This window comes from Chelonoidis abingdonii, chromosome 3, assembly GCF_003597395.2.
Source record: "Chelonoidis abingdonii isolate Lonesome George chromosome 3, CheloAbing_2.0, whole genome shotgun sequence".
Lineage (NCBI taxonomy): Eukaryota > Metazoa > Chordata > Testudines > Testudinidae > Chelonoidis > Chelonoidis abingdonii.
Window position 1 is genome coordinate 136,821,761 of NC_133771.1, and position 24,550 is coordinate 136,846,310.

The window sequence follows — 24,550 nt, forward strand, 5'->3', positions numbered from 1 at the left end:
GGGGGTTTTCATTCTCTGTTAGAACACCACCTTCCCAAGCAATGGTAGCTAGGCTGACAAAAGCATTCTCCCATCAACCTAGCTACACCTACAGCAGGAGTTTAGGCTGGCATAGCTACATCACTCAGGGAAGTGGACTTTTCTCACCCTTGAGCACCAGCACTACGTCAACTGAAATGTATGTGTAAACCAAGATTCAGCCATCTGTGATAGGATGAAATAACTGTGGTGGCTGTGTCCAACCCCTTGCCCTACCAAAAGGCAGATGAGAGTAAAGATCCAGCTAGTCCAGCCACATCACATACTGGAATATGAAATGTGCTTTCAATGAACCACCACACAAGGAAAAAGATTTCTCCATAGCTTTGGCTATGTAAAATTTTACCAGAAAGGACTACTAGCAATCTGACACCAGGAGATTAAATTACAATTGAGTAGACAATATAAAAGCTGAGTATAGTAAGGATAGATTTTGGGGGCATATGTATCATAAAAGAGTTAGGACATAGATGCTGGAGCTCTTATAAGATTAGATTTACTAACTTTCTAGAAATAATTTTGACTTCTTAGAAACTAACTTTCCAACAGTAACATTATTATGTAATCCTACTAATGTAAGCAAATTCTACAGACTAGGAACAGAAAAGACTTTTTATCCAAAGCCTGCTCTGTGTAATGGTTGGGAAAGACCAGAATCAGAGCCAGAAATTATACTGCCCCCCCCCCCCCCAATCCCCAACATGCCAGGAATATCTATCTATTCCAGGAAAAACAGTGAGGATTGTACTGTGACACATTATCAGAGTCTCAAATGGTGTCATTTAGAGGGAAAACGTATGAGAAAGCGTCCAAAACAGCATTTTGTCCAGAATGCAATTTGGCTACAGACTCAGAATTAAATCCAGTGGTGCATGCTGTATCACTGGATTTAATTCCCCATGATACTTAGCAATTTAACAAGATAATGGTAATTTTGGAAATCAGTACGTTGTTATACTTAAGGGTTGATAACCAATAGTCCAGAATCTCCAGTCCACAAAGTTCTCTTTCCACTATTTTTGTGGTGAAAAGTGAATTTATATGGTGCAAAGCACCCAGCAGATTGTCTCTGAAGAATTCTCCCCGTGTAAGGGGACTCTTCACCACCAGCTCAGAAGCCTCCTCTGCCAACTCTACTGCACCATGTGTTGGAGCTTTACTCTAGCGTAAAAAGAAGGAGGCACTTGGGCAACTAAGGGGCATGTCAGAGTGGGGCTCTAATACACCCAATTCTCCACTGGACTAAGGACCCTGAGAGACCTTACATCAACAGTGTAAATTAAACTTGCTCACCTTGCAGCTTTAACTTAAGCCAGGACAAAATAGCTGAGAGACCACCTTTTTGTTCCATGTTTATATAGGGCAGGGGTAGGCAACCGGTGGCACGCGTGCTGAAGGCGGCACGAGCTGATTTTCAGTGGCACTCACACTGCCCGGGTCCTGCCCACCGGTCGGGGGGGCTCTGCATTTTAATTTAATTTTAAATGAAGCTTCTTAAACATTTTTAAATACCTTATTTACTTTACATACAACAATAGTTTAGTTATATATTATAGACTTATAGAAAGAAACCTTCTAAAAACGTTAAAATGTATTACCAGCACGCGAAACCTTAAATCAGAGTGAATAAATGAAGACCCGGCACACCACTTCTGAAAGGCTGCTGACCTCTGGTATAGGGCCTAGCATAATATAGTCCTGCTCTCTCAATAGGGCCCGTAGGTGCAGCAGAAATACAAATATTAAATAATAATAGTCAAGCGGAAAGCTACAATTGACTCCCTCCCAGTCTACACTTCCCTTCGCTTCTAAGCAGAACCCAAGTGCAGTGGAGCATCAAGCATAATTTGTTTTAAATGTGCTACCCACTTTTTAGTCACTGCTTTAGGGATACATCCTTTCGGATTTTAAAAAGGGCATGTTTTGAAAAGAATGGTCACATTTGTACCTTATCTTTGCAAAAGAATATACAGTGAAGTTCTGACTACCTGAAGGTCATCTGAGACACCTGAAACTTTCACACAGTGATGTTAAATGTGATAAGGAATGCAAATAAAGCAGATTTTAAAGTCACTGTGGTTTGAGGAAGTTGATTTTAAATTGATCTACTTAAACCAGTGCAAGCCTCCAATGTAAATAAACTCTTGTTTAAGTCATTTTAGTTTGCACTGCTAACTATCAAATTAAGGTGAACAAGTGCATCTGTTAGGGATTTGCACTGGTTTAAAGTAGATTTTAAAATCAATTTAAACTGATTGAATTAAACTAAGCCTACTAACTAGTGTAAGAAATATTTTTGTAGTGATGTCCACAAAGCCGCAACCACACAAGCCACGTTAAAGTGCTGCCAGGGCAGCACTTTAGCATTGCCAGTGTAGACTACCCCTTACTAAATAGCCTTCTAATGGTAATGACCCATACTCCACCACCATATAAGCCTTGATTAAATCTGAACTGATGATCATATAAATGATCATGTCTCAACTGCTTACTGAGGAAAAACTTTCAGTACTGAAATCAATTACTTAAATTTTTGGATGTTTTTCAATAGTATTAGCCATTAAAATGGCATTTTGTCCTTTCTCAGCAATCCACTCACTTCTGTAAAGGCATCCAGCTATTAGCTAAAGAAGAGAGTTTTTGCTTTTGCATCTCTAGAAAAAAGAAAGTAGAAGATTGAAAAAGGTGTAAAATATTACTGTTGTTGTCAGCCAATGAAACATTTATGAAACAACATAATTCGTACCCTTTTATTACAGCAGGCTATGGACTGGAGTTATTTACAATTCATTCCTTCTCATAACAGAACAAGTTTGTTTACAGGGCTTGGGGACCAGTGCTGGTAAAAGGTCAAACATTCAAAAATGCTGTGGTGACTTCTGAGCCAATACTCATCCTCTCCACACCTTCAACAACAACAAAAAAATCTGTTTTCAAGACACAAGTACAAAAGGCCAGACAAGACATTTTATTGTTCCATCTCTACTATTTTCCTCCCCAGAACTGTAGTACTCAATCAGGTGATCCTGATTAGTTTCACTATGCTACTCTTGCCAAACAGAGAAAGCACTCTGAAGGAGTAGCTCAAGTGCAATTCTGTACAGCTGGTGGAGACTGAGCTAGGAAGAAATAAATATAAGTTTTCATAGCACTCCTAGTCCCTGTTAGCTGTGGGAGTAAGTGAATAAGCTTGGTTCAGAAGTATACAGTAGACCGGGACAGGCATACACTAGACCGGGATAGGCAACCTGCGGCACATGAGCTGATTTTCAGTGGCACTCACACTGCCCAGGTCCTGACCACCGGTTCAGGGGGCTCTGCATTTTAATTTAATTTTAAATGAAGCTGCTTAAACATTTTAAAAATCTTATTTACTTGACATACAACAATAGTTTAGTTATATATTATAGACTTATAGAAAGAGATCTTCTAAAAACATTAAAATGTATTACTGGCACGCGAAACGTTAAATTAGAATGAATAAATGAAGACACGGCACACCACTTCTGAAAGGCTGCCGACCCCTGCACTAGACCAAATACCTTGGCAATTTTAACCTTCCTTTTAAGACTTTTCCCTCTTCTTTCCTTTTGTCTGTTCTCTAACCCACTCAAGAGAACGATTCTTGTCAATTCACTGACTTCCACTTTGTCCCTGCTGAAGTTGCTGAGGAAGTAAGTTTATCCCCAGCAGCACAAGCATTAGCCCCTACTACTAGGAAAGCAAGGGAAAAAGAGAGGAGAGAAAAGCAACATCTCTCTAACCCTTTTCATCTCTTGGAGAGATCTTGTCCATAACACATCCCCAGAGATTTCAGAAAGTACAGATTGCATCCAAGTAGGACTAACCACATTCCATCAGTCTTATTCTTACTCCATTTAGAACTAACTGCAGGAAGGAATTCTCTCCTGCGCATGTACATCATTTCACAATTAGCCAGGTGGTTTCTGAGGTGGAGGTGTAACCACCTCTGAAGCATCAGGTATTGGCCACTGCCAGAAGCTGGTAGGATACTAGACTAAATGAACTAATAATTTGATGCTGTGTGGCAACTCCAACAGTCCTTCCTCTAAGCCCCAGTCTTCCTGTTTTCACCATACTATCCATCTATCGTAAACTGCAGGATTGGGGTCTAAATTACAAAAAGGCAGAGGCCAGGGAAAACGAAGGATTACCATTCAGATAGTACTACTTCAATTTTAAATCTAACAATGCGACACAGATTTTAGGAGGCTGTTTTGTAATATTTTAACTTTAAGGATTTTTTGAGTGGAATACTTACTTGAAGGATAACAAATGCCATGCTATGGAGTTACGCAAGAAACCCACACAATCATAGTACGTCAGCCAGCAGTTTCCAACATAATAACCTTTCAAATTAAGTGTCAGTACACCAAGGTACACAAACAAAATTCCACACACTCTCAATCAGCAGGGAAATCTATATAACTTACTATATCCCAAAGAGGGCCAGGGCTACCCCCTTCCAGTTTCTCCCTCTCCCCCACAGCTTCCTACTAGCTGATGCTCTGCAGCAAGAAGAGTCTGTCACAGTGCAACAGACACACATTGCTTTTTAGCAGTTCACACTAACATTCTTATGTTGCAACAGAAGTACCAAGTTGTCAGAAATTTAGCTGAAAATGATGTTTCATTTTTTTTGCAAACGTTTAAAATGTCTGATTTTCTTCTTTATTACTAGGACTTTTATTTAACTTAGAGATGTCCTATACAGTCTCCTGTAAAGGCTGTGATTTTTTTTCTTTAAGAACTCAAAAAAACAGTTGCACGTCAGGATGACTATGACATGAAACTTTGAATTCCATATTAAGAGGGCGAGTGTCTCAAAAAAAACACAAAAACACCCACACACACACCCAAAACACTAAGGAAAATATGAATGAACTAATTTTTGGCAAAACTGGCAAAGAAAACATCTCACAAAACAATCACACCTTTCCTCTCCTCACCATTTACATTTTACAGTAGGTTATAAAAACACACTGCCTGATGACTCCACTACAGGTCATCAAGTTACAAACTTATTAAAAAAAATACCTGGGTACTTACCCAATAATTTCCATGTTGTTGTATTCATAAGTGTGCCAAATATTTCAATCTAACATATTATAGTCACTCTGTAAGCCAGAGTCCCATATCTGGCAGTTTTATGCAAACACCTATTTACAACACTTTCTGTATTACTACACCAAAGCAACTCATGGTTATTTAACAGACTACATACATGCTACAGCCTTCACTGCCATGAGCATCTTCATAAGCAAACACCCACTAAGTAATTCTAGAAGTATTCATAACAAGAATTACTATTTCAGAATTTATAAACTGAAGCAATCATGAGAAACTGATCAGACGCTGTTGCAGCATGAGATTTCCAAAATGATCAAATTATTTAATATCTAAAGGGGAACACTACAGACAGTGACCCTCACATTCCAAATTTTCAGGGGAAAAAAGTTCAAACAGAATTTAAAGGAGGATCATTTTCACCCATGTGTAGAGTGAGAGAGTTTCCACAGCAGATTCTGTATATCTTCAGAGCTGTCTTATGAAGAAAAAGAAAAAACTCAAGTTGGTCAAATTAAACTGCATCATTTTCAAAACTATTTTCCCATCTGTACAATATGAGTTTTTTGCCACATTCAGAATAAAAAACTGCTGTGCATATAAGAGGATAGAGAAGAGGAAAATTAGAACTAACAAGTCCTGTAGCAACCTTGACATTACAGACCTGCCTCATCTTTCTCAAAAGGAGAGACACTTCTATTTGAAGCTGTGTTTCTTATACTTTCACAAACAAGGATTGTGCTGTATGAGTTCAGACTTTTAATACAGTATTACGGTTTTGCATATGGGATGTAGCATTTATGAAAGCATGCCCGCTGACTGTCCCAGAAATGGAAGTCAGACACAGAACAGGCACAGTACTGACAGCAGCAATCACTGTTGTATGCAGGGTAGTTTTAGCCATGTGGGTCCCAGGATATGAGAGACACAAGATGGGTGAGGTGGTATTTTTTATTTATTTTGAGCCACACAAAGCTCTTCTTCAGGTCTTTATTTTTCCCAAAGCTCTATGTGGCTCAAAAGCTTGTGTCTGTAACCAACAGGAGCTGGTCCAATAAAAGATATTACCTCACTCACCAGCAATACACATTACCCCACCCTGACATTTAGGGACAACCCTCTAGGAATGAGAAGCTGTTCAGTTTCCAGGACTATCCAATCCTTGGCCCCTGCCAAGCCTATGATTACACTTACAATGAAAATCTGAGAGAGTTCTAAACAGGGTTAGACAACACAGCAGTTAAAATGCTGTCCATATAATCTTACTGTTGCTATTTCCAGCAGAGTTTCTTTGGTGCTGCACAGTGACAAAATTGACTAAGATGCTCAATATTGGTATCAGTGGAGCTTGCCTGTCAGTGGCATTTTTGACAAGCGGAAATAGACCCAACTATTTTATTTTTCAATTTTCACTTGAGTTGCCCCTTCATAGTGAGACAGAAGGGCAGGGAGAGGTGATGATCTAACCCATTAACCATGGCACTGCTTGGCCTTCGAGGAGATGCTAGAAAAGTGGACAGAATCATAGAATATCAGAGTTGGAAGGGACCTCAGGAGGTCATCTAGTCCAATCCCCTTCTCAAAGCAGGTCCAACCCCAAGTAAATCATCCCAGCCAGGGATTTGTCAAGCTGTGCCTTAAAAACCTCTAAGCATGGAGATTCCACCACCTTAACCCATTCTAGAGCTTCACCACCCTTCTAGTGAAACAGTGTTTCCTAATATCCAACCTAGACCTCCCCCAATGCAACTTGAGACCATTGCTTCTTGTTCTGTCATTTGCCTCCACCGAAAACAGCCTAGCTCCATCCTCTTTGGAACTCCACTTCAGCTAGCTGAAGGCTGCTATCAAATCCCCCAATCACATCTCTCTTCTGCAGACTGAGGGAACTGGGGTTATTTAGCCTCTCCTCATAAATCACATACCCCAGGCCCCTAATAATTTTCGTTGCCCTCAGCTGGACTCTCTTCAATCTGTCCACATCCCATCTGTAGCGGGGGGACCAAAACTGGATGCAATACTCCAGGTGTGGCCTCACCAGTGCCAAACAGAGGAGAATAATCACTTCCCTCAATCTGCTGGCAATGCTCCTACTAACACAGCTCACATGCTATTGGCCTTCTTGGAAACAAGGGCACACTGCTGACTTATAAACAGCTTCTCACCCACTGTAATCCCTAGGTCCTTTTCTGCAAAAGTGCCGCTTAGCCCGTTAGTCCCCAGCCGGTAGTAGTGCATGGGATTCTTCCTCCAGGGCAGGACTCTCTGCACTTATCCTTGTAGAATCTCATCAGATTTCTTTTAGCCCAATCCTCCAATTTGTCTAGATCACTCCGGCCCCTATCCCTACCCTCCAGCATATCTACCTCTCCCCTCAGCTTACTGCCAACTGAAAACTTGCTGAGGGTGCAATCCATCCCATCATCCAGCTCATTAATCAAGATGTTGAACAAAACCATGGAAATGGGGGAGAAGCCCCAGGTACTGGGGAGCTTGGGGTGGAGGCCGAGCCGCAGATGGGTGAGGGGAAGGGAGGGTCACTCACTTTCGTCCTGCCGTTGATTTTGTAGTTGCCCAGCTTGCCATTGCAGTGGCGGATGAGATCGTCCATGCTGTTCATGAGGAGCCCGATGGTGTGGCAGCCGGGCTCCTTGCCCTCCACCCAGGTGATCTTGTCCCCGCGGATGTCCTTGGAGGAGTCGCTCTTCTGGCTGACCAGCTGCCCGTCGGTGAAGCGGCCAGTGTGGTGCAGGGCCCGCACCTCCCGGGCGATGCGCCCGCCCACCTCCTTGCCGAGGAACTCGTCCACCACGCAGATGCCGTGCTTGTTCATGCAGGGCACGATGTACTCCAGCGCCAGCCGCTGCGGCATCAGCGACTTGGTCTGCCCATTCGGCCGCAGCGCGCCCCCGCCGGCCCCGGCCTGGCCCCCGCCCGGGTACAGGTTGGATTTGTCCCGGTACACGAGCCCCGCCTCCCCGCCCGGAGCCGCCGCCGCCGCAGCCTCCTCTTCGGCGGGGGCCGCCGCCTCGGACAGCGCAGCAGCACCCGTGGGAACTTGGTTGTTGGTCAGAGGCGCCGCAGCTGCAGCCTCCTCCTCCGCGTCGGGGCCCGCGCCCGGCGGCACCTTCTTAGCCACGGCTCCCTCCTCCCTGCCGCCGCCTGCTCCCGCGGCGGCCCCGGCGTGGTGCTCGGCAGCGCCCCCTGCCGTCGCCGCGCCGCCACCGCTGCGGCAGATGAGCTTGTGTTTTTTCCAGTCCTGGCGCTGGTGCTCCTTGCTGCAGTAGAAGGAGCTGCGGCAGCGGCCGCACCGCAGCAGGTTCTCCATCTTCCCGCACAGCTCGCAGTACTGCCGGTCCCGCTCGCTGCCGCCGCCGCTGCCCTGGCCGGCCCCGCTACCCCCGCCGCTGTCATTGGCCATGGCGCCGCCGCCCCTGGTGCTCGGCGGGGGCAGCAGCGCTCAGGCGGACCACGCTGGGAGGGAGCCTGGGAGGGCAGGCAGCTCTCACTGCATCATGGCCGTCCCAGCTCCGCGGCGGCCTCCGCTCCCCTGCCTGCCTCCCGCGACGGACCCTGGGCCTCCTCCTGGGTGAGGAGCGGGCACCCGCGGGAGCCGAGGGCGCTCTGATCTCCCCAGGGGCTCAGACTCGCCACCGCCTCATCGCTGCTCCGGCAAGGGAGGAAGCTGGGAGTGCCGGGGCCGCCGTCTCCCCGCTCTGCGCCGGGAACTAGGGTCTCCTCCTCTTCCCGGTGCGGGTCGACGTCTCCTCCTTTCGCCTCGCCGCTGCCTGAGTCGGGGGCGGGGGTGTGGGGGCGAGGAGGAGGCGCCACTATCTCTGCCCGCTTTGCACGTACGCCACTTCCAGCCAGCCTGCGCGGCCGGGGCGGGGCCGCAGAGGAGGGGGAGTGCGGGCCAGCTCAGCACTGCTGCAGCGTTGGGGGTGGGGCTGTAACACCCCTCTTGAGGGAGGTTTTAGTTTGTCAGCCACCTTAAAGGCCGTGATTTGTTTGTGTTAGAGCAGATCGGGTGGATTTTGCCCTCGGTCACTTTAAACAGCCCTGCCAGGACGTGAGTAGACACCCCTTTGCTCTCTCTGCGGAGCCCAGTTGGAGCTGAGGCCAAACCAAAACCTTGGAAACAAGCACCCACATTTAACAAAAGTCTGTTCTGACCTTCTCAGCCTCCCTTCCCTGTGATTTGCACTGTGGTCTGCTAAATGAACTACAGTTATTTAGCAGCCATGTGCTCAGTGCTGTAGAAACATAAGAAGTGGTGTGTCTGGTACATAGTAGGACATGAGTTACAGTCCCAAATTCTGCCACTGATCTACTGAGTGGCCTTGGGCAAGTCACTTAAAGGGAAACAGCTTGAATTCACACTTCTGTCTGAAAATTATTTACTTACTATAGTTAAAAGACCTAAGGTTACTATAATGGAAAGGTTTGCAAAACTGGGCATTTGACAACACTTTCTGCATAGTCAATTACACTATGGTTTCTCATGTACACAGGTTCTGCTCTTGTTTGTTTATTTAGGATGGAGGGGGGTGTTTTGCAGAGCAACAGTGGAGAGGAAAACACTCCCCGCCCCCCCAAGAAAGACAATTTGGTTGTTAAATGACAACAGCTACCAGGGGGATAGAAACTACTTTTTAAAAAATTAGATTACAGGTTAATGGCATCCCTTTAATTTCTTGGTGTCCCAGTAGCCTCATCCATAAAAGAGGGCTAATAATACATATCCACGTTAGTAAAGTGCACCAGGCTCCTTCACTGAAAAGCAATACACATAAATAGGGTCCTACCAAATTCAGAGTTCATGTTGGTCAATTTCACAGTCATAAGATTTTTTGAATTGTAAATTTCATTATTTCAGCTATTTAAATCTGAAATTTCATGCTGTAACTGTGCAGGTCCTGACTCAAAAAGGAGTTGTGCGGGGGTCGCAAGGTTACTGTAGGGGGGGTTGCATTATTGCTACCCTTATTTCTGCGCTGCTGCTGGTAGCAGTGCTGCCTTCAGAGCTGGGCAGCTGAGAATGGCAGCTGCCGGCCAGGAGCCCAGTTCTGAAGGCAGAGCCACCGCCAGCAGCAGTGCAGAAGTAAGGATGGCATGGCATGGCTACTTTTACTTCTGTGATGCTGCCTGCAGAGCTGGGTCCTCAGTAAGCAGCTGCCACTCTCTGGCTGCCCAGCACTGAAGGCAGCAGCATAGACATAAAGATGGCATGGTATGGTATTGCTACCTTACTTCTGCGCTGCTGCTGGCAGGTCACAGTCTTCAGAACTGGGCATCCTGCCAACAGCCACCACCCTCTGGCCACCCAGCTCTGAAGGCAGTGCAGAGGGTGACCCCTCTGCAACTCCCTTTTTGGTCAGGATCCCCAATTTGATAATTGCTGGTCTCAATGGTAAAAGCACACAAAAGACCAGATTTTATGATCCATGATGCATTTTTCATGACCATGAATTTGGTAGGCCCTACACATAAGTACAAAATATTATAAAATGACAGGCAAAAAAAGGCAAGATTTAGATCAACAGCATGGATGTTTTGAGATAGGGAGAGCAAATCAAAGATGACATCTGCATTCTGGGCTTTAGTGACAGGGATGATTCCTAATGGTGTTATTGACACTGATGGAGAAAGGAAGAAATGGAGAGGGCAGACTGGGTGGTCAGTTTTTGCCATTTCAAGCTGATGTGAAAGTTAAAAGATGTCAGCTAAATGAACCAAGATGTAGGTATGTTTGGAGATAGCCCAGCCAGGGTGGCTGATCTAGTAAGTATCCTAGGACTTGAGAGACCCGGGTTTGAGTCTCTCCTGTGCAGAGCCATCCTGTCCATTGGACGAACTGGGGCAACTGCCCCGGGCCCCGTGCTTTGGGGGAGCCTTGCACTTTGGGACACGGGGTCCAGGGCAGCCTGAAGGATTAGTGGGGGGGCTGGCGCCAGCAGCAGGAAGTGACCTGGCCCCAGTCCGCCCTGTTCTGCTGGATCCTGACATCACTTGAGGGAGGGAATGGAAACTAGAAAGAGGTGGGACAGAGGTTTGGGGGAAAGGGTGGAATGGGAGCAGGGAGAGAGCAGAGCAGGGGCTGGAAGAGATGGGAGCTTGGGGGCAGGGGTGGAGTGGGGGCAGAGCAGCGTGGGAAGGGGGGAGCAGATGCTTGGGAGAAGGGGTGGAGTGAGGGCAGGGCATAGGGCTGAGGGGGCGGTTGTCCTTGACCCTGCACCCCACTAGGGACAGCCCTGCTGCTGTGCCATTGATCTTAAGCAAGTCATTTTGGGTGGGATTCATAAAGATATTTAGATACCTAACTCCTACTGATTTCAATGGTAGTTAGGGGCCTAAATACCTGTGTGAATCCCACCTTTACCCTCTCTGTGCCTCCATTCCCTATCTGTAAAATGGGAATAATTGTACTTCCCTACTACAAAGGGGTGCTGTGAGGATTAAGATTGTGAGGCAGTCAGATACTATGGTAATACAGGCTGTATAGGTAACTAATACAGGTAGGAAAGGTAGCTTTGAGAGTTATTGGCATAGAAATGGTGGTTAGAGGAATGTGAGCAGATGCAGTCACCTAGATAAAGGATGTAAAGGGAGGAGAGAAGGTGTGCCAGGTGAGGGATACTCCCAGAAAGTGGGAGGAGGGAGGATTAAATAAATTATTAGAGAGTCAGAAGGAGAATTAAAAGAGGACAGGATCATGAAAGCGCAAAGGACAAGATTTCAAGGGGAGTGTGACCAGTGGTGTCTAAGACAGCAAATAGAATAAAGGCCCTGAGATTTGGCCAGGAGGTTGTTGAAAACCTTGGAGTGTGAGAAGGGTGAGAATCAGATTGGAGGAAATCAAGAACACAGCTATAGGAAAGGAACTTGAGGCAATGCTTGGGTGCAGAATTTTTAATGGGTTTAAAGATGAAAGGAGATGTGGTGGTAGTTGGGAAAGGAGGTGGGTCAAAGTGGGTTTTTTTAGACCATCCTATAAAGTGGGAAGATGTTATAACCTGGGTTTTCGTACTTCACCTGCCAATGAGAGATGTTCTTTAACTACAAGCAGAGAAAAGTGAATTTCTGAAATTTTGGGTCTGATTCTCGCCGCTTTGGATTTAAGTTAAGAATAACTCAGTTGAAGTCAGTGGCTTTACAGTGTTGTAAAACTGGACATAAAGTTTTACAAGTGAGAGGAGAATCAGGCCCATTATTTTCTGAACTTTAAGATATGATTGTAATGATGCTATATTCTGCCAGAGAAAAACTCGACTGTTAAAGATGAATGCATTTGTTGCCTTCTGCTTCAACAAATATAACTCGCTTTATCTAGGAATGAAGCTGAAGGCCACAGAAACTCCAATTGTTGCAATGCTCAACACCTCATCATTTAAGCAAGAAAAAGCACCACAGTGCAAATTTATCTCTGGGGTAACTACTAATACTCATTAAGCCAGGGACTAATTTGGTTCTAAGAGGCCACCAGTGCCTCATACAGTCCAGTGGCTCCACCACATTTGTTAAGGGAGACAGTTCAAGGTCCTGGTTCTAATTTTTAAGGTTCCTAATTATCTACAACTCCCCCCAAAACAACAGTACTACACAGAAACACTAAAGCTAATAGAGTCAAGCTTCATACTTGTAAAGGGTCAGATATTTTTCATGACTATGCAACTCACTACAAGGGTAGCACAAGCCCTAATGTGTTTAGAGTATAAAACAAAACTGCTTAATAAAAATCTTCCTGTAATTTCAAAAGTTGAAGAAAGAAGGTGAGAGAACTGACAGAAAAGAAATGTATTATTTATATTGCTGTAGTGCTCCCAATGTGCTAAGTGCTTTCCCAATTTAAAGACCCTGTTTTTGCCTCAAAGAGCTTGCTGTCTGAAACAATGGATGGAAACGATGGGGGAAAGGATACAATATACAAGCATATGATGGCTGGCACAAATTGAAAAGTCAACATTGTTGTGGAAGGTTTAGTTTAGTTTTTATTTTTTTTCTTCCATAAATTATTCCCCCACTACTCTCTTACCTAACAATTATTAGGTGGCTAATTTCTTGTAGCTATCATGACAGAAGTCAGTCTTGAAAAGAGATTTGAAAGATGACAAGATAGTAGGCAGATGTATCATCTTGGGAGAAATACAAACAAAAGATAAAAAAACAAACAACTTGTCATGAGCAGGGTTTTTTAGCATAAACTTAATGCAAGTTAATAGCTTTTGTAATACTTTAGATTCTAATGTGATGGGATCATTAGAAATACCTAAAATGGGTAGATGGTTGGGCCAGATTTCTCTTTTCAGAGTCTAGTAATAATAACTTAGCATTTATATAATTGCTTTATACATTTAACACTATGAAGACACTATAAAATACTACTAGATGCAGAGGCTATATACATATCCAAAAAGAAAGTTCAAAGTCTTTGGGAGGTAGATAAATAAGTATTGTCCCTATTTTATAGATGGGGAAGTGGAGACAAAAGGTTAAGTCACCATTCAAGTAAAAACATGGAACAAATCAACCTTTTAAAAAATTAATAAAAGACCCCAAAACCCTACTCCAAGAATAGTTTTTACCTAGAGTATGTCTACACTAAAAATGCTACAGTAGCATAGCTGCTGCTGTAGCACTTCCATGTGAACGCTACATACTCCAGAAGGAGCTATTCTAGCATCAGCATAAGTAATCCACCTTCCCTAGAAGTGGTAGCTAGGTTGATGAAAAAACTCTTCCTATTGTCCTAGCACTGTCTACATGTGGGGTTAGGTCGGCATAGCTATGTCTCTCAGGGGTGTGGATTTTTCACGCTCCAGAGAGACATAGCTATGGTGATGTAAGTTCTTAGTGTAGACTAGCCCCCAGAAAAGGTAGAAGTGTCAAAGATGCCATGAAGTCCAGTAGGGGTTTTGCTATTGCTATTGGTTTTACAGAGACGATACTCAGATACTATGATGATGGGAGGCAATATAAAATCCTAAAATAGATTAGATAGATAAAAGGACATAGGTCACTGAGAAAGCCAAGATTAGAATTCAGGATTCCCTAATTCCAAGACTTGTTCTCATTCCTCCAGACCTTACTCTGGGTCTATCTCTCAGCTAGACTGGTTTCATTCTGCTAAAAGTGGAATCACTGACATAAACAGTGGCAATTTTCAAGCTTGTTTTTCATCCTAATGAGTGAACTGCAGTGGGTTTGCAGCTCTTCCAGGAAAAACTAAAGGATTGTTTGTCTGAGTTTCATTCTCTGTTAAGCTCACATCCTTTCTAATCAGGACATACTGTACAAAGTACAGCCACAAGTCTATGCAAGTGCTCTTTTGCTGACTGCATGTTGTTGTCCTCAGCTATTCAAAGGGTTAGTGTAGTTTGTCCATTTAGTAATACCTACTCCTTCTTTTCTGCAAAGCTAGGAAATCTTCTTACACAGGAATTTACCACCACCACTTTGGGTTGCTTTTTTTAAAATTAAGAAAAGTCAGCTTAATAATTATAATGCTCTTATATCTCCTTACTTTGTACAGAAAATAATAGAGAATCTTATCCTGTTAGTTGCTGAGACACTTCAATTCCCTTTGAGGTGAATAGGAATTCATGGAACTCAGCAGCTTTCAGGATCAGGTTCATAGTTCTCAAAAATACAGAGGGCCTGCTTCCCCACTGTCTTGCACCTTATGTATGCAAGAGGTGTGCAAAATGGTACCAAATCAGAATGTTAGCATTTCATAACCACTTTTTACATTTGTCAATTACTACACAAGATTCAAGATAATGGAGAATCAGAGAGAAAATCTAGTTAAGAATTCAAAATGCCTTGGGCCAAATTCTGCCCTTGAAGGCGTGACATACAGGGATTTGAACTTGGCTCTATAAGATTCATGGGTGCACCTACACTCCAACCCCAAATGTAGCAACCTGCGGACATGGGTTTACCTAGGACCCATGATGCCCAGCTCCAGTTTGAGGCTCTTCCCTAGTCCTATTGGGAGAGTCCCATTGTCCCTACTTAAGCCAGCAGCAGGAACAGGAAGTTATCCGAATCACTGGGCCTCTCCCTGTTCTGGACTGTGTGCCTTGTGCATCCCACTCCCATGGCTTGATTTTCTGGTATCTTAACCCAGTGTGACTTTTGGCATCTGATTTGTGGTTCTGATCTCATTTGTCTCCTGCCTCTGACCCCCTAGTATCCTGACCCAGCTTACTCTGGTTTCTGACTCCTGGTTTTCATCTCAAGTTTAGCTCTTGGTATCTGACCAGGGATTTCCCTACAATCCCTTCCCCCCAGTGGGTGAGTATACCCCCCCGAATTTCCCCAACACCCCCCCAGTGATCAACTAGTTACATGCAGTGTTGCCAATTTAGTCATTGGTTGGAAATTTGAATTGAAATTGAAACATTAATACACACTTTTAGAAGCATATACAGTGTATGATAAAATACTTGTACCTGAAAAAGTATAATAGGTTTGAAAAGCATGAACAAAGACTAGGTTCTTCACATGGCTGTTTTTTCTGACAATGTTGACGCATTTGTTTCAGCAGTGTTGACCAACCTTATAATTTCAAATCCTGATTTTTAAGCAAAGTCTGAATGAGCTCTCTACTGCCAGCTAGGGATGAGCCAGGGGTGGGGAAAAGGCTTCAGGACCAGACGTATTTACATGAACTCACCTGCTCTACTAGGTATCCAGCAGACAGAGCTGTGTTGCCCAAATGATCAATTTTGGCTGGTGCTATGTTATAAATCACTTTAGTATTGAATGTGGGGGTCATGAAATGTTATCCTTATTGTATGAATAAAGGGCAGCAGAACTATACTTAGCCTACCTGATTGAGGGGGTCACCCTCAATGCTTAATTTTTGCCAGGGCTGAGCCCCGGCACCTCTAGGCTTGGCAGTTCCTAGCCCTTGGACCTCTGGGCTTGCTGCATCAGTTATGAAAGTAAAAAGCTTTCTTGAGCCCCAATACCTGTTTCATTATAAATTAAGCACTGGTCGCTCTCAGCTGAACTGCACTTGCTAAATAAGGGGTTTGGATGGCAGATCCCAGTGGAGCGGGAGGATGACAGTGGTTTTGCTTGGTGGTGTGGGCTGTGCTGACCCTTGACTCCTGTCTTATGAGTGTAGATTCTAGCTCTCATCACCAGGCCTGGCTGTCCATGACCTGGCCATGACTGCTTGTTAGGACTACAATAACCCTAGAGGACATAGCCCAGTGTAAGAAGGATAGACCCAGCAGCATCACCACAGCCATCATAACTATTGGATTCAGGCAGATAATCAAGTGCTGCAGGCCCAAGTTGAGCAAATGATTGGGAAAACCATCAGCTGCAGGAACAAACGAGGCAGCTCAGTGCTGAGAATACAATGCTGTGAGCTCAGACTGCAGTGCCTTGCCCCAAACAGAGGCCAGCAATATCATTGCCTGAGGAGTTTGATAGGACCTGCAGGCAGTTCTGGGGCTTCATGAACCAATGCCACCTTCAGTTTCTGATGCGTCTCAAAATCTACGCCTCTAATCAGTTCATGGTGGCCTTGGTAGTTAGCCTGCTGACAGGCAATGCATTAGACTATGTGTCACCCCAGCTGGAAGGCCATAGCCCAGTACTGTTGAACCACAATGTCTTTATTCCAGTCAATATTAACTATCTTTGATGACCCACACTGAGCCTGAATGGCCAATACCATCCTGAGGAGATAGGCACAGTAGCCTCCTATAGGCACGCTTCTGCTGCTGGCCCATGTAGAGATGCCTACAGGCCTAGACATACTTGTGGATTTTGCCATCCCCATAGATGATCAGCTGTGAGAACAAAGAGGAGAAAATAGGTTCCCTGCAGTCCTTTTACCATGAAATCACATTCTGTATCACCTGCTCCTATATGAGCCAATCTGGTTTATCAGTGGCTCACCCCTGAAGAAAAAGAACAGTGCTATCAGCACCCTTGTGCTTCTACTGTGGAGAACCTGACCATGCCATTTTGGTCTGCCTAGTATGAACACCAAAGACCTTGGGGAAACAATCTGGTCCAGGCATGGTGGGAGGAACCAATTTGGTGCTTGAGAAAATTGAATTTCCCCTACTGTAGCCCTCACTGAAACACACCCTGAGCCCCATCTAGGGGCTTCCCATTTGCAGTAGTCTATCCAGCAGTGCATCTTGGGGAGCGCCTGACAGATTCTCCACAAACAAACCCTCATCAGTTTGGGAGAGTGGACAATTTTATGGGTGCAGCTACAACTCAGGCTCTACAGATTCCCCTACAACATAAGGCCAAGCTGCACATGGTTGAAACTATTGACGGCTCCCCGTTGCCTTTGGGTCCAGTTATACAGGAGACCATCCCCCTGATGGTCATTATTCAGGGACACATAGATAATAATTTGGTGTGATCCATTCCCTGCATTTTCCCTGGATCTTGGAATCTCCTGGCTAGCCCTTCGTGATCCTCTCATTCATTGAGGAGAACAGAAGGTCACTTGTCCATCAGAATTATGCCAACGGCATGGCCAGGGACCAGTAAGTGTTGCATCTAGGCCCAAGAAGGTTCAAGTAGGTTTAGTCATCGACACTGAAACTCTTACTGAAGGAACTATGGAACTCCCTCTGAAGTACTGCGATTCTGCTGATGTCTTGGAAAAGAAGAATGCAGAAAGTCTCTCTCCACATTGGGACTGTGATTGCACCACAGAACTCCAGCGAGGGAGAAGATACTGTTTGGACAGATAAACACAATGTCAGAGCCTGAACTGGTTGCATTGTGAGAATAACTCTAAGAGAACCTGGCCCAGGAGTTCATCTGCAAGTCAACTTCACCTGCCAGTCTCCCTGTCCTTTTTATAATAAAAGATAGCAGCCTCGGGCTCTGTGTCAATTACTGAGCCCTAAATTAGATGATAATCTGGAACTACTACTCACTACCTCTAATCCATGAGTTGTTGGACCGCATGGTGGCCCCCTACATATTCATCAGACTGGATCTTCAGGGAGCTTACAACTTTGTCTGTATCCAAGAGGGAAACGAATGGAACACTGCATTTTGGACCCACTGTGGCCACTTTTAATATTTAGTCATGCCATTTGGATTGATTAATACCCAAGCAACATTCCAGCATTTCATTAATGATCTGCTACAATACCTACTGGACCAGTTTGTAGTGATACTCTTATAAAAGACACATTGATCTCCTCAGATTACGTGGACCAGTACACCACACACATCCGCACAGTCCTGGAGGGACTATGACAACACAGTTCCTAAACTGAACTTGAGAAGTGTGCATTTGATCAGGCCTCAGCTTAGTTCCTCAATTTCATTCTGTCTCCAAAAAGGAATCAAGATGGATCTGTGCAAGGTCCGGGCTGTCTGTAACTGGGCAGCTTCCAGCAATGTGTGTGATATACATTTTTTAGGCTTTGCAAACTTTTACTGGATGTTCATCTTGAATTTTTCAAAACAAGCCTAGTCCCTCACTACCCTACTCCACAAAAATACGTAGCTGCATTGATTGCTAGATGCCCAGCATTTATTTGAGCAGCTAAAGCTTGCCTACACCATTGCTCCAGTATTGGTCCACCCAGATATGATACAAGTTTTCATTGTGGAAGTCAACAACTCTAGCACAGTGATCAAGGCCATCCTCTCCCAGAGGCATGGACCCAAGAAAATACTGCACCCCATCACCTGCTACTCAAGGAAGCTTACCCCTGCTTAGAAGAGCTATGAGACCTTGGACAAAGAGCTCTTTGCAATTAAGACCACCTTCAAAAAATAGCAACATTAGTTGGAAGAGGCCTGGCATCCAATCCAAATGTTTACTGATCACAAAAACCTGGAGTACACATGCAGGGCCAAGGCCCTAAATCAACAACAGCTCTAGTGGTCTCTATTCTTCTTCCAGTTCAACCTTACCTTAATCTGCTGCCCTAGAACTAGAAGTGGCAAGGCTGATGCCTTGTCCCAAAGGCATGGGTTTTAGCAATGAAAGCCCAGTCCGGAACCACATTCTCAAGTCCTATAATTTCCTTAATGCAACCCACTGCCAGTACCTGCTCATGCTCATCTGCTCTCCCTCTGTCTTTGGAATTCCACCTGATGAGTTGGCCATTATCAACCAAGAACCACATGACACCCAGGAGGGAATCACACTTATAAGGGACTGCATTCATATACCCCCTCAGGACCTCCACAAATGGTAGTTCTTCAACTGTGCCATGACACCACTCTGATAGGACACTTGGTGCAACATAAAACAGGACAATTAATGTCCCGGTACTTCTGGTGGCCTCGTATGCACCCCACAGTAGAGATCTTTGTCAATTCCTTCCAGGTGTGTGCCTGCACCAAGATCCCATGCTAGATACCCTGCAGTCTCCACCAATCTCTAGGCACCCCATCTCAGCCCTAGAAGGCCATTTCCCTGGTCTTTATGGTGGACCTACCACAATCCCCACAGGGAAAACTGCCCGGCTCTGGATAAAGAATGTGGTCCATCTTCACGGCTTTCTAGATCATGTCACCTCTGACTAGGGGCCCCAGTTTACTGCCCACTTCTGGCATGACTCCCTACATCTATTAGGGTTCCATGCACACTTGTCTTCTGCCTACCATCCTCAGTCAAATGGCCAAATTGAAAGAATCATCCAGATCCTAGAAAAAAAGTTTACGATGATACACCAGCCATCACCAGGATGGCTGGTCTTCACTGTCACCATACACTGAGTTCTCATATACTAATGCAGACCATGCATCCACAGGCCACAGTCTGTTCTTTTTCAACTATGGGTACCATCCCCCTCCTTCCCCCTGCCCCGATTTCACTCACAACTCCCCAACCTCCTTCCCCACAACGCATTGGCCTCAGATCTAGTACAACACATCTATCACATCCAAAAGGAGGTGAAGGGACACCCTGAGAAGGCAAAGGAGGACTACAAAAAGCAAAGCTTAGACAATAAGGCCCCACCAACACTGTGGGACAAAAGGTATAGCTTTCTACAGAACACCTCCACATGGACAGACCTTCTTGGAAACTAGACCACCATTTCCTTGGCCTGTACCAGATTCAGCGACAAATCAGCCTGGTCACCTTTGAACTCCAGGTCCCTTGATCCCTTAGAGTCCACCCCATACTCCATATCTCACTTCTAAAACCACATGCTGAGAACACATTTCCCCATGAAGTCCAATCACCACCACTATCAGTGCAAGTTCAGGGTCAGGATGAATATATTATCCCAACAGTCCTCAATTCTAAGATCAAGCAAGGCAAATTACAGTACCTAATTGACTGGGAAGGTTGTAGTCCAGAAGAACACATTTGGGAGCCAGCTGAAAACATTCTCACACTCACCCTAGTATGGGCCTTTCACAGGCAACACTATGAGAAACCTGGACCCACATCACCCAGAAGGCACTGGTAAGGGAGTGGGGATGCTCTCACGACCCATGAGTCTCAAAACTGGGTCCATAGGAGCAGCCACACTACATCCCTCCATGTGGCAGCCTGCTGACAACTGCTTATCTAGGACTCATGAAGTAGAGCCCCAGTTTGATGCTCTGCCCCCTGAGGTCCCAGTGGTGGTGTCCCAGAACAGCTGATTGGTCCACTGGCCGTACTTAAGCCAGTAGCAGGAACAGGAAGCTGTTTGACAAAAGGGCTCCTCCCTGTTCTGGAGTGTGTGCCTTTTGGCTCCAGCTCCAGCTCCAGCTTGATTTCCTGGCATCCTCACTCGGTGTGATTCCTGGCATCTGATTCATGGTTCTAATCTTTAGTTTGTCTCCTGCCTCTGATGTCCCAGTATCCTGACCCAGCTGATTCTTAACTTCTGTGTCATGAGTGTTGACTCTGGCTCAGACCACTAGGTCTGACTGCCCATGACCCAGTTCTGACGTGCATATTCTGAGTTTACACTAATCTAAAGTCCATTCAATTTCTTCAGATTTAACCCCGTGTAACAGAAGAATTTGCCAGCTAATCACTGAATTTCATAATATTGACCAACTTTGAATTTTAAAGGAAAAACTGTCATAATCTCACTCATGTAGTCCAGTCCTCCTGACAAGTGAGAATGGTTCTACAATATTCTCTCTATAAACTCATCTGCCTTGCCTTAAATATTGCAGGATTCCTTCAGACTCTTCAATTAAACTTGCCCCACCCTCTGTAACTTTAATGCATTGCCCTTCTCGGAATACAAGTTGATCTTGTACAGAAAATGTAGTGGCCCGATCTAGGGAAGGGGTTGATACACATTTATATGGAACTTTTATTAAAATGCATTTATGACCGCTATAAGAAATTGTTTACTCAGTATGTTTGGATATTGATAAGGAAGAATAGATTGTATGTTACAGAACAACATGTTTTTGAATCTGGGGATACTCTGTGGCGGATTAACAAATTTGCTGCCCCAAGGCTCTCAAAAAATTGCTGCCCCCCTCCCCCTCTGCGCCAGCTCACCTCCACTCCCCTGCAGCAAGCCTGTGGGGGAGAGGGGAGAGGAGGAGTTGTGGCACGCTCGGGGGATGGTGGAGGTGGAGTGATGGTGAGCTGGGGCAGGGAGTGGTTCCCTGCCCCCACCCCGAAGAGTTACTTCCCGGGCCCGCTGGCTCCAGGTCACCTCCAATGTCCCCCGAGCGCACTGCTACTCGCTTCTCCCTCCCAGCACTTTCGTGCGGCAAGCCTGGGAGGGAGGAGGGAGAAGGGGAGTTGCGGCGCACTTGGGAGATGGCAGCGGTGAAGCAGAGGTGAGCTGGGGCAGGGAGCGGTTCTCGACCCACCCCGAGTTACTCCTCATACCCACGGGCCCCAGCTCACCTCTGCTCCATCTCCTCCGAGTGCCACTACTCACTTCTTCCTCCCTCCAAGAGGGAGGGAGGTGGAAGGAGTGGGGAGGCGAGCCAGGCATTTGGGGAAGGGGTGGAGCTGGGGAGGGGACATGAGCAAATTTGCCACATCTGCAAATTTGCCACCCTAGGCCTAGGCCTTGTTGGCCTAGGTGATTATACGCCGTTGGGGATACTGCTGACAGTGATCAGTAGCTGTCAGTCTATGAAAATGTAACCAGATTTTACAAGAAGTTCAAGACCATCTCATTCTGTTTTTTGTCTTCATTTTAAACTTTGTATTGTGAAAAGTCAAAGGCACGTTCCACACTGCTTGGGCAGTTTCTCTAGAGCAGTGGTTCTCAACCTATTTACCATAGTGGGCCACATACGCAGCTCTCTGTATTATGTGGGCCTCATCCATCCACACACACGCACACATACACACACATCCACCCACCCCCGCAGGCTGTGCTGATTTGACTGCAGGCAACCTGTGGCCTGCGGGTTGAGAACCACTGCTCTAGAGGGAGGGTCATTAACCATTTATTTTTCTTGAAAAAGAACTCCCTAACAATGTCCTTGTGTCAGTATGATTCAGCATCATAACATACTGAGAAAACATCAAGATGAAAACAATTCAAAGTAATGCTAGGATGCCATGCCAGGCTATAATTATTTTGCATTTATCTTTAATCTATTTGATACTATCTTCCCATTCCTCCTCTTTCAGCTACTAGGGGACCAGCACTCACTCTTTCTCCCCTGTTTTTCCTGCTTCTCAGAAGGGATAGGAGAGGTCCTGATTACTCTGGTGATTGGCACTTCTCCTGCAACCTCACAAGAAAATGTATAGTAGAGGGGTTCTGATCCTAACCAGGGAACCCTTGGTAGCTGCTTGCAGGGCCTCAAAGAAACACATATGGCTTTATAGCTGGGAGTTGCATCTCATTGAATTACAGGGTAGTTCAGTCCCCATGCTCATTCAGTCCTTGATCTTTCAGACATTGCCAACAAGGAAGCCAAGCATAGTTCTAGTCTTCATCTCCTAAACATTGGATGGAGCCTATTCACCAACTTCATATAGACAGCCAAAGAGCAATCAGTTAGCAATGGCTTTCAGTCACTACCAGACTGGGACAGATTCTAACCAGTGAACTGTGGTGAAAGGCTCTATCTTATCACCAACTTCCTCTTTGGGCTTCTCAACATTGGAAAGTTTTTTTTGTTTTTTTAATTAAACTGCCTTGCATTCACATGCAGAAATTCTTTTTTTCAAATTATCTGTGATATTGTGAATCTGAGAATCCATTTTTAAAGTGAATTCATTTCAGGATGAGTAATTTCAGAAAAAGGTTCATTTGGACACATCTGTACTTTGGATTAACTTTTCTGCCTTTGGCAGTCCTCCCACTGTTATCCCACAATACATTGCGTTCCACCTGGATCAACCTGTCTGCCAGACCAGCAGCACTGCAGGGGTTGAAAAAATTGCAAGGCAGGCACGTTTATGGAAACAGCATGTACATAAAGAGAAAAAAACAATATAGAAAAATACTTTGCTTCTCAGTATGAGCACTGCCCTGGGCTTTTAGCTATCTTAGCATTTAAACAAGGTGTATTTCCAACATAAGACATTTCACAATGCATAGAGATCATAAGGCACTCATGGCTATTATTAATAAGCCTCTCATCATTCTTAATCCCTTGGGTTCAGAACTTATTTTGCAGGGCACTTTGTGCTGATCTGCAGGTGTTATAAAAGGTAATTTAAGGCAGAGATAGTGCTCTATTTTGGCACAAACATTCCAAGACGATGCAGCAGTCTTGGGGCTGCCTGTACAAACAGCACTGCCTTTCCAGTCCTGCATCATCTCTGGGGGATCCTTCTGCTGAATAACATCACTGCACTTCTTGCTGGTTTGCCCATTGCCATTTCAAATAAGAGCCTTCTTCTCTGCCTCTTGGTGACACCTCTCAGGGTTACATCCTCCAAAGTAAGGGCAGCCTGAGGAGGTGCACATGTGATTGCTAACTTGTCCTTGCTGCCCGAAACCCTTCCAGCCCACTGCAAACTCAGGCTTGGTACATGGGTCCTATACAAAAGGGAGATAAAGCAGAAAAGTATCTCCAAGTTTGCAAAGAATGGGAAGAGGCTTCTCATTTATTTATTTCTGAAGTTGAAGAACAAGCAACATTTTGTCCTTGTCTCTATGACAACAAATGATTTGTATAACTACTTCTGTTTCTCACCTCCCCCAGTTCCTGCACCTGAAGCAATGCAGCCCCCACAGACTGGAGTATTATCATCCTCTGGAAGTTTGACAAATCTCTGGATGAAGAAAACAAAGAGGACAATGGAGGAACTATTTGCATGTCTGCATTCCAGAAAAAAGGATAAGATGACAGAAGAGTGAAGGGGAAGGTCTTTTTGCAGAGAGAGAGAACAGAAAATTGACAAGGGAGAGCATGGAGAAAGATAACAATGCAGTAACAGCTGCTGGAGTTGATACAGAAGAAGAAAGTCCTACTGGAGAACATTTTGGTACAATGTTCCTACCCAGCACCCTCACTCCAAGCCCAACCCTGC

General features: G+C 45.1%; 1 protein-coding gene across 3 annotated transcripts in view; it reads right to left on the bottom strand.

The window, feature by feature from the left end:
* Positions 1 to 9,034, bottom strand: part of EGLN1 (egl-9 family hypoxia inducible factor 1) — a 42,981-nt gene extending 33,947 nt beyond the window's left edge. For all 3 annotated transcript variants that reach the window (XR_004374129.2, XM_032783653.2, XM_032783652.2), the window contains exon 1: positions 7,673 to 9,034. Coding sequence is in view for 2 of the 3 variants with exons in the window: in XM_032783653.2 (XP_032639544.1) it covers positions 7,673 to 8,548 (876 nt within the window). In the remaining variant the exon portion in view is untranslated. The remainder of the gene's footprint in view (positions 1 to 7,672) is intronic.
* Between the last annotated feature and the right edge of the window lie 15,516 nt (positions 9,035 to 24,550).